Raw genomic sequence first — 11,359 nt, 5'->3', positions numbered from 1 at the left:
CATCATGCCGTCTGTGAGGAAGCTGAAGCTTGGGCGTCATTGGACCTTCCAACAGGACAATTATCCCAAGCATACCTCAAATTCCACCAAAGCTTGGTTGCAGAAGAAGTCCTGGAAGATTCTACAAGGCCATCACAGTCACCTGAAAATCTGTGGTGGGATTTGAAGAAGACGGTTGCAGCACGCAAACCCAAGAATATTACTGAACTGGAGGCCACTGCTCATGAGGAATGGTCTAAGATTCCTCAGGAACGCTGCCAGAAGCTATGCATCTCATTTGCAGCAGGCCATAACATCAAAAGGGTGCTCTACTAAGTACTAAAGATTCTTGCCATGAAGGGACTGAATAATTTTGAAACTGGAGAAAATAATTATAAGTTGCATTTTCAGTTGAATTTGGGGAAACCACTTGAAGCATTCATTGTGTTGAACTATTTCAATTGCTTTTGTTTATTTGTAAAATGCAAACAGCTGAAAGTCTGTAAATTTTGACAATACACCTGATTTGCAATGGGGGTTGAATAATTTTGATTGCAACTGTAAAAACAACTATTTGTTAGAGGCATTAAATAGCACATGCAATGACAAAGTCAATAATTACTATCAACCTTGATAAATGGGAATAGGTGGAGCAGTACAATACTGTCCGCCCAGTATTTTGTGCTTTGAGTGGGAAACTCCCCTTAATACTTAAATTATATTCTAGTCAGTAAAAGGGATTTGCAGTCTTGCACCTGTTTAATTGAGACACAGCTGTTTAATTGAGTCATTTTTAGCACCAGAAGTCAAGAAAGCATGAGAGAAATCCACAAAACACTAGAATTGCACGGTATAACAGTACTAAAGTACTGTCATGAAATTAATGCATGAACATACTGCCGATGCCATTGTATTTTTTAAATGGTAGTTTCGTCGATATGGTAGTACCAGAAATAATGTTGTATGTGTTGCAGAATACACAAAGGTTAGACTTCATTGAACTTAAATTCATTACCTTAATCTTTAAAGATTTCCTATTTTCTACCAAACGAGCTAACATTATGCTAACCACTGTGTGTAAATACTAAAAGTAGCCTTGTTTGCTAGTAAGCAAGCTAATATTATGCTAATCGCTGTGTGTAAATACTAAAATTAGCTGAAGTGAGCTAATGTTAAGCTAACCGCTATGTGTAAATACTAAAAGTAGCTGAAGCAAGCTAATGTCAAGCTAACCCCTGTGTGTAAATTCTAAAAGTAGCCTTGTTTCTAGTAAGCAAGCTAACGTTATGCTAACCGCTGTATGTAAATACAAAAATTAGCTGAAGCGAGCTAACATTATGCTAACCGCTGTGTAAATACTCAAATTAGCTAAAGCGAACTAATGTTATGTTAACCGCTATGTGTAAAGCCTAAAATTAGCCATATTTCCTAGTAATCGATCTAATGTTCCGAATTTTATGATTTTTTTTGGTGTTCCTTTCCAAATTCAGTTAATATTGCTAATATTGTGTTCGTTCTTCGTACTCTGAGGTGATACTACTTGGTATTGTGATACTTCAGCTGGTATGTTATCGTGAGATATGTTTATGGTATCGTGACAACCCTACAATACACAAGTATAATCTAACAGCTATAACCTTCAGATAGAATAATCTGGTTTTGATTATTTTAAAAATTTATTGATTACTACTGTACTGTACATGACTCTATATGTACCTTTATGAAATTTGGCAGAAAGTAGTGAAATAAAATAAAGTAGCCAACCTTTCTGCGAGGGTGTGTGTGTGTGTGTGTGTGTGCGTGTGTTTGTGGTCATACCTAGAGGGACAGGAGGAATGACCGGGTCTGTGGTAGAAGGCTTGGCCTTGACTGGGATTGGTGTTGTTGGCCCATTTACCATCACATGTCCTGCAGAAAACATATCCACACATATGCTTAAAGATCTCTCTCTCTCTCTCTCTCTCTCTCTCTCTCTCTCTCTCTCTCTCTCTCTCACACACACACACACAAATAGCCCTTCAATTAAACAAATGTAGTAACAATAGAGAATAATTATCTGTATTTTAGAGAACAATAAGACAATAATAAACTCATGCACACTAACCCAGATAATGCAGGAGTTTCTGTGCACGGTTCTGCGTGGGTTTGAGGTTGAACAGCTCCTGATTCTCATCGATAAACTGTGTGTCCACCGTGCTGTACACAAACTGGTTATTACTCAAAACGTTCTGCAGGAAGGGAATGTTTGTCTGAATGAAGAAAAAGAGAGAGAGAGAGAGAGAGAGAGAGAGAGAGAGAGAGAGAGAGAGAGAATTGTAAATTGGTGTACACCCGGACAAAATGACACACATAATATTCAATATTCATATAAAATTTGCATAATGGCCCAGTGCACTTGGTCCCAAGAGGCTGATTCTCCGAAGTAATGCCACATGTTCTACTGAAACCTCCCTAGACATAAATGTAAATGTACCCAAACCAGCCAACATGGCCCCCCACCTCCATATCCCCTCCCACACACACACACACACACACACACACACACACACACACACTCCAACACACCCACAGATTATGCATGTTAATGTGCAAAGTCATTAGAGCACAGGTGTAATGCAACTCGCAGAAGTAAATATAAATCAAATAAACATTAAGGAATCCAGAAGCTGTCAAAATTCATTAACTGCATCCTCTAGAGATGATTATTCAAGTGACAAACTTCTCGCCTCGTAAATAATTAGTTGTTGTTGTTGTTTTTTTTTACTGTCCAAAGATAGAACGTTCCAACATACCAGTGTGTTATGAAGAATTATGAAATATACCATTAATCAAGTCCCTCAGGTCCATACTCGCAAGTCGCCAAGTTTTAATCCCTTTACAGTTCACCAAATACACAAAATCAAATATTACCCTGCTGGAGTTTCTTTCTCTGCCCTTCCCCTGAACTCTGTACACTTCCAATACACTTATGTTGCTTCTCCAAGAGCTGATGAATAATTGACGTAACATAAAACTCTCCCAACTCAAGAGTGAGGTTTAGATAACACCATGCATCCATTAAACACTGTGTATCATAGAGTCTTCTACATGCCCTTAACTCTACCTTCCTGCTGATGGGCTGCAATACAGCATCACTCACTTTGCTATCTCTCACCATCGCATTAACCCTGAGGGATGTGTGATGTGGGCGACTGATCAATAACATATGGTGTTTAGCTTGGGGGTGCGGGGGTTGGGTGGGGGTGGGGGTGGGGGTGGGCTGAAGAGGCATGGATCTAGAGAGACATTTCTGCTAGTATCTATCTGTGTCTAAAATATGATCTAGATGATCTGTACTTACATTATTTATAGCTGTTTATTTACAAAATCCTTCAGATGTGTTCAGAGTAAATGAGAAAATACACTATTAATACTGCAGCAAAGCTTCAAAAATCATAACAACCCCCCAAAATGCCTTTTTTCATATTGTTTTACGTGAAATATGCACAAGTTTTGAAATGCTACAGTATTTAGTATTAAAATTCAACAATGGATTAATATACAAACCAAAGCATATCTAAATGAAGTCATCTCCAGTACATCCAGAGTATTTAGAATGAAAGTGAACTGATAAACTCCCACAGCTCGGATTACTGTCAGTGTGGAGTTTCACATGTTCTCCCTGTGTCTGCGTGGGTTTCCTCCAGGTTCTCCACCTCCCCAAAACATGCCAGTAGATGTGAATGAGTGTGTGAACATGTATGGTCCCCTTCATCCCACCATGGTCCTGTGCATATTGCCACCTCAAGCCTAGTGTTATTAGGATAGTCTCTGGATCTAATGCAACCCTGACCAGGATAAAGTGGTTACTGAAGATGAAAAAATGAGCGACATTTTATTGTCTCAAATCAAATAACAAACAAACAAGATTGCTTTAGTGGTGGTGGTGGGGGTTTGCACATAATTATTCTTTATTAAAATTGCACAGGAAACATCTTTGTGTCTAGCATAAAGTCATGAAATTATTTCAGATTATATTTATACAATGTCCCATACACAAACGTCTCCATGCATAGGGGAAATGATCACGTTTTTAGCAAAATGTCTTCCATACTTAATTTTTATTATATATATTTTTTTCAAATAGCCTTTAACAACAACAACAAAAAAGAATGTACATATTGAAATCATTCTCATGACTGGATTATGAAGCTGTTGCAAGTTAGCGATGGACTTTAACAGAAAACATGGCAAGCACATCATACACGACACTGTTGCCAAACTTATCAACAAATTCAAAAAGACTGTAAGTCTTAGGGACTGACAGAGAAGTAGACGTCCACCGACACCCACTGACGAAGCCACAACTGACGTGGTGCTGGCAAACACAGTTCTTTATGTATGGAGACTTATGGGACCCCCTGTATTTTACTGTACATATTTCATATAAACTTTTTTGGTGCTTTGAAGATTTCTGCATGACTGTGCTGCCAAACAGGAATTCCTGATTTAGTGTCAATGTAACATTGTGCAAACTCAGAGAAGTCTTGTGTTTGAACAATCCCTTTATGACTTAGAGGCCATGCTGCCTTTCCTTCTGTCTACTAATTTCTCTAACTAGTGATAACACATGACCCTGATGTCATTCACACTTAAATACCAAGTGATATATCAGTACTTTTAATAGAGTAAGTGCAATAAACAATTTGAACTCAATAAAAAAAAAGAAGGTACAGTATAATATATTACATGCTGGACACCTCTGGATCACTGCAGTTCACTACATGAATAAAGCAATTGTGAATTATGTTTTGTGTGTAATTGTGTGAGAATGCTGTATGCATACACTCTATCTTTGAAAATTATTTTTCTATCTTGGAAAATATAATAGAAAAATATATATATTTAAAATGAGCAAGGAGTCTATAATAACCTAAAAGCTTAGCATGTACTGTCCTTAACAATGTGTCTTAACAAAACACAAAGATGAATTTGTAGGTTTATTGTGACATTATTTGAAAAATTTGACATTAGAAATGTCACGTTAAATGCTTTTCTGAATGACAATTGCGCACTTCACTTTCCTGACCCATATCCAAGTTAAAATGAAAGGTTTTTGAGAAAATAAATGTGCAGTGAAAAAAGAAGGTATTTTGAGAATGATTTATAAATATTCAAATAGCAGGAGATTTCCATCTTGGCAGAAAAATCACACATGGTGTGTGAACAAAGGTGAAAAGAAATGTGTTTGTGAAATAAAGGTGAAGTACAAAAAGACAGCAGAAGCACTGGAAGCTTTGGGAATGTTTATGTTAGAAGAATCGTGCCTTTTAGAATTTGTTCTTTGATTTTCCATTGTGGTACAAATGAACAAACATGGAAGTTTAAAAAAAAACAAAAAAACAAAACAAAACAAAAAAAAAACCAGAAGGTGTCCAAGCAAGGTCACACAAAAACACACATGTGATCTTGCATGAGGTTTTAGAATTAACCAGAAGGTTCAAATCGATACCTTCTTTATGTATAGGTTCAATAATGCACACCTACCCATAGGCTTTACCACCCACTTTACACACACACACACTCTCACTCACACACACACACACACACACACACACACACACACACACACACACACACACACACACACACACACACACACACACACACACAATCAGAGTTCGGAAGGTCGTCATTTTGCAGTTGAGCCAATAAAATCAGGGCACGAGGTTAAATTGAATAATAACTAAAAACTCAATTACACAGAAAGTGAAAGTTCTCTAATGCCAGTTCAACACGGGCTCATGACCATAGCTTTTGGTGAGGCAGACCAACATTAATATCATTAATTATTAATAATGCCGAAGTGTCAAACGAAATTAAGTCGAGAGAGCAGACTTCTATAGGCTGCTATTTTGTGAATTTTTAAGGTAACCCCATAACAGACAACTGAGAGTCAACAGCATACAGTCATCCAGCATTGAGTTCAGTAGGTTTTAGAAGCTGTGTTCGAGTGTTGATACGATTAAACAAGGTTTACAGCTTTCTGCAAAATTTCCTGTCAAACTACATCTCAAAAACTACACAAAATACATTAAATTAGCACCCCAAAAATGAGGCTATAATGAGAAATTTTTTTCATGCCTATTGCAAACCCTGTTCAATCAAATCAACACTTAAATAGAACTTTTTCAACAGCATGAAGTTGGTTAAAAGGTCTTACCCAGTAACACATTATGCCAAAACTGAAAGAAATTCCTGAAATGACGAGGCAGAAAGTGATTAAAATAGATCAGTCTCAGAAGGGTTACAAAGTTATTTCAAAGGCTCTGGGACTCCAAAGAACCAGTGTGAGAGCCATTATCTCCAAATGGAAAAACTCAGCACATTATTGAACCTTTCCAGAAGTGGCTGACCTTCCAAAATTTCTGCAAGAGCACAGCAGTGACTCATCCAGGAAGTCACAAAAGAGCCAAGGACAACATCAAAGGACCTACAGACCTCTCTTGCATCAATAAAAGGTCACTGTTCATGACTCCACTATCAGAAAGACACTGGGCAAAAATGGCATCCATGGAAGAGTGGTGAGGTGAAAACCACTGCTAACCCAGAAGATCATTAAGGCTCATCTGAATTTTGCCAAAACATACCTTGATAATCCTCAAACCTTTTGGGTGAATGATGAAAACCTTTTGGGTGGATTGATGAGTCAAAAGTGGAACTGTTTGGAAGATAGGGGTCCCATTACATCTGGTGTAAACCAAACACAGTTTCACAAAAAGATCATCATACCTACAGACAAGCATGGTGGTGGCAGTGTGATGGTGTGTGGCTTCTCCTACTCTGTACGAGTCTTTTTGCCTGCATCCGTTTTTTGCGTCTTGACTGTCGTATAGTCTGACATTAATTGACCACTAAGATCCTACAGTGTGACATGGCTTACTAAGGGGATCATGTTCGTACAGTCTGACAAGCAAAAGTCGTAAAGGACTTGTAAAAATCGCACAGTGTGCTTAAGTTGAACCTCAAGTGCAACTGGATTATGCAGCAAGACAACGACCCAAAGCATAGGAGTAAATCCTAGCCCTAGAAGTAAGTGAAAGTCTGATCTCCAGTTATCAAAAGCATTTGGTTGCAGTTATTGCTGCTATTGTTGGCAGAACCAGATTCTAATTTTAAAGGGGCCTTGTCATTAGCTGTCATTAGGGGCAGAGAAAATGCTGCCCCTATAGACCTCCTCAACACTTGTTGCGGTTCCCATTATTGACCACTGTAGGTGCAATTATATTCTATGGAAGCTCATTGCCCCGGGATTATGCAACATCTAGAACGGTGATCAAATTAACAAAAATTTGCTTTGGGTTAGGGTTAGGGTTAATAACAACTTTTGCAAATAATTAGTCACTTAACATACTGTAAGTAATTAGTATTTCAAGTATGTATTTAAAATGTATGACACTGTGAACGAGGACTTGAAGATTATTATTTGTTGAATGGCTGATATAAATTATCAGGCTCTTCCCCACCTACCCCTGTGGACGATCCACCACTGCACTAGTCAAATGCAAAGAGTGCATTTGCTCAGATGATGTGCTCAGCAGTTTTGAAAACAAAGAAGCAATGTGGTGTACTGACACAAGACTGACATCATCATCATCATCAAACACACACCCACCCCCCCACACACAAACAAACAAACAAACAAACAAACAAACAAACAAACAGAAAGTTTAGACCATGAAACACAGCCTGTCAACTAGTCTGTCTCCCCCTCTGTGTGTCCTCACATTGCCTGAGCTGCAGAGACATGTGAAGAAACATGCTAACTAGAAAAAAGAATTAGCATAGTCGGTAACACTTTATTTAAAAACTAATTTACATAGGGCCTTAAGAACACCTTTATAATCTATGAATAAATCTTTTATTAAGAACTGCTACAGAAATGATGACAGGTTTATTTCTTATTTCCAAAATCATTAGCAGTTTTATGTTACTTTGTCTTTACATGAAAGAGGGACGTGAGAAAAGGACTCAATTATCCTTATGGGATGTTTTCTTGATTTACGGGACATTATATGTCCAATCTGAGAGCTGAGATGGAGAGTTTTACTGTATTAAAAAAAAAAAATCATTATACAGAATAATAATTTTGCACATTCGGGACACAGGTTATACATGGTGCCTTATATCATGGTGATAAATGTTAATTTTATTACCTCTTTAGTTTGAGGGTGTTAAAATCCTACATTGGGCTAGCATATGGGCTTCATAAATCAGGAGAGTTACACTGGAGCGGCGCTTCATAACTTATATAATAGCTTTCAATGGAAACAAACCACCAGCACTTCAGCTGATAAGCATTCAATTCCATGCTCCAGTAAAAAGTAAATACATTAAACACACTTATAAGAAGGTAAGCTGACAGCTGAACAAGAAAAAAAAAAAAAACTTTCACGTTTAAAAAAAAGACAGATACAACAGCATCATACAGATGACCCACAATGAAATTTGAGGAGTTTTTACACTTCTGCTGTTAGGAGATATGACATGTGGACATGCTTATACACATTGTGTGGCTGTGGCTCAGGTGGTAGAGCGGGCTATCCACTAATCATAGGGTTCGCGGTTTGATTCCAGGCCCACATGCAAAAGTGTCCTTGGGCAAGACACTGAACCCCAAGTTGTTTCTGATGGCAGGCTAGTGCCTTGCATGTGAGTGTGTGTGTGAATGAGAACCAATGCAAAGTGCTTTGTAGAAACACTAAGGTTAAAAGGTGCTGTATAAGTACAGACCATTCACCATTTAATTACATGCTGGAGATTGCTTTAGCTTTGCGTTAGTTTGAATGTAATTTCTTTTTGCTTACGTCAGTCTTGGACACTCAGTGAGCATGAAACAAGGAGAAACTGGGTGTCAAGATGGGCACAGAAAGGTGGCTGATAAAGTTAAGCTGCTAAAAAAGGAAGCAAGGAGAAAGGAGGAGATGGTGACAGGAGGAGACATATGATGACGCAAATGAAAAGAGCTGATGAGGCAGAAGCTGAAGACATGTGATCAAGACTCGAGCACCTTTCATCCAGGAGCACTTAACCTGCTCTCTATAGCTGTTAAATCGACACTGAAGCCAGGCATCACTTAGGAAGACTAAAGTGGAGCTAATGGGGGGGGGAGAGCTTGATGACTGACATCATTAATGGAAAAAGACACAGTCCATGTTGTTACACACTCAGCACACCTGTCCTAAATCACTCCATACATACAATATGTACAGGCACAAACCTGTGTGTATGTTTCATATCTTGGTGGGAGCCAAATTGATAAAAATCTAAAAGGCTCCTGAGTGATATGAAAGAAAAATGACCACTCTATCTCTTTGAGATCGTGAGTTGGAATCCCACCAATACCACAGCCAACCTATGGGAGTCTCTGTGTGAGAGGGATGGCATCTCTTTCTCCCCTGTCAATCACAGTAACACTAACCAACCATGGGCCTCTGGGAGCTCATGTATGTGGAAGAGGGTATATTGCATTCTCCTGGTATGTTGCCCAACAGTTTGAAAAGATACATTTGCCTGGCTTTACATGTCTCGGAAAAAGCACATGCTAGCCTTCACCTTCCCCATGATAGGAAAGGGCTGGCTGGTGGGTATGAATTGATAGGTGTCCAAATTTGGGACAAAATGGGAATTAAGCATAGGAATAGCATGAATTATCTTCATTATGTCATTGTAATTTTCTCACAAGCGCCTCCGTGGTTGGGAGTTCAAATCCTGCCTTTACCCTGTGTGTGTGGAGTTTGCATGTTCTCCCTGTGCTTCAGGGAATTCCTCCAGGTACTCTGGTTTCCTCCCCCAGCCAAAAACATGAGTTGTAGGCTGATGGCATTTCCAAATTGTAGTGTGTGTGTGTGTGTGTGTGTGCGATTGTGCCCTACGATGGGTTGGCATCCCATCCAGGATGTCCTCTGCCTTGTGCCACAAATTCCCTGAGATAGGCTCCAGGCTCCCTGTGACCCTGTGTAGGATAAATGGATGGATGGATGGAAGAGCTGTTTCTTTGTGGCTGCTGAGGTAATGTTGTAGTTAAATTTAAATTTAGATGTAGAAAATTCATATAGGTATACACACCTACATGTGTGTGTGTGTGTGTGTGTGTGTGTGTGTGTGTGTGTGTGTGTGTGTGTGTGTGTGTGTGTGTGTGTGTGTGTGTGTGTGTGTGTGTGTGGCCCTTGGTATTCTTCTGCCACATGTTTCCTCTATGTGCTGTCCAAGGAACTGAAATGGCAAGAGCATCTCATAATCACGACAGCCAAACACTCAGCTCTGAATATTGCGCATTATGCAGTTTAACACATTGTATTAAATATAACCTGCCAAAAATATCTGTCCCTCAGCAATGATATGTTTTGTATGCAGTGAGTATTTATTTAATTACCGGCAAATTACATAATTAATTACAATAACACACGTAATAATAACTTTCAACAGTACTAAAGAATTTCCCAAAGCTCCATTTAAGTGGTTGGTTAGATCTAATTTCAGGTTTAATATATTATAATGACATGTAATAATATCATTGAATATTAATAATAATTAATCATAATTAGAATGCTACACAGATTTTTTTCTTTTCTTTTCATTTTTTTTTTTTTTTTTTTTTTTAAAGAAAATTATATTATACATCTCACACCTGTTCTGGCCAAAAACATAGAGTTGTACCAGTGTACAAATAAATTATTAATATTCTGTTGTACATTTGGTGTCTTCACAGTTTATGGCTCATACAAAATTAACCTCATACTCAACACACTTCCCAGTGGGCCTGAAGATGTTTAAACGATGTACACTAGAAAGAAAATCCCCGTTATTAGATTTTAATAGGACAATATAGGTTAATGTCTACATTTCAAAAATGATTTCTTTTTAAATGTCAGTTGTTGCTGTGAAATACAACATTTATTAATAATATGAACCTAAAACTAACATATATGAATTAAGGAAACCAAAACTAACTCAAATTGGGCTGTTTCAGTCCAATTTGAACTAAGCAAATATGAAACACAAAAGACCTGATAATAAAGTTCTCATGTTTAAATCTACATTATATATAAGATAATGCTGAATCAAACCACCAACTCAATCGTTATATTTATAACCATGCATTCCCTGCTTTTCACATCAGGGTGCTTTCACTATTGGATTAAATTGGATCCCTGGTGTCGATTCTTGACTTCCACACTGAGATCGTCAATTTGCTGCAATTTCATACCTAACAGAAAGAAGTTCTTGTAGCTTAAGCTGAATTTTCCTCACACTTTCGCCTCTCTAGGTCTGTAATGAGCTTTTGATCAAGTGCAGCTTGACTCACAACAGCATCTTCTGCCACCGAGACAAATATAGA

The 11,359-nt window shown here is 38.1% G+C and overlaps 2 protein-coding genes across 2 annotated transcripts in view; one reads left to right on the top strand and one right to left on the bottom strand.

The window, feature by feature from the left end:
* pcxb (pyruvate carboxylase b) overlaps positions 1-11,359 on the bottom strand; it is a 248,629-nt gene that overhangs the window by 56,629 nt on the left and 180,641 nt on the right. The window contains exons 12-13 of the mRNA XM_017471914.3: positions 2,084-2,228; positions 1,798-1,887 (exon numbers count right to left, since the gene is read on the bottom strand). Coding sequence (XP_017327403.1) covers positions 1,798-1,887; positions 2,084-2,228 — 235 coding nt within the window. The remainder of the gene's footprint in view (positions 1-1,797; positions 1,888-2,083; positions 2,229-11,359) is intronic.
* Positions 11,343-11,359, top strand: part of LOC108267639 (leucine-rich repeat and fibronectin type-III domain-containing protein 4) — a 42,756-nt gene continuing 42,739 nt past the window's right edge. The window contains exon 1 of the mRNA XM_017471917.3: positions 11,343-11,359. This exon is cut by the window's right edge and continues 3,124 nt beyond it. The gene's annotated coding sequence lies outside the window, so the exon portion shown is untranslated.

Source organism: Ictalurus punctatus, chromosome 7, assembly GCF_001660625.3.
Source record: "Ictalurus punctatus breed USDA103 chromosome 7, Coco_2.0, whole genome shotgun sequence".
Taxonomy (NCBI): domain Eukaryota; kingdom Metazoa; phylum Chordata; class Actinopteri; order Siluriformes; family Ictaluridae; genus Ictalurus; species Ictalurus punctatus.
Note: the sequence above shows the minus strand (reverse complement) of the source record. Positions and strands in the feature narration are given on the sequence as shown.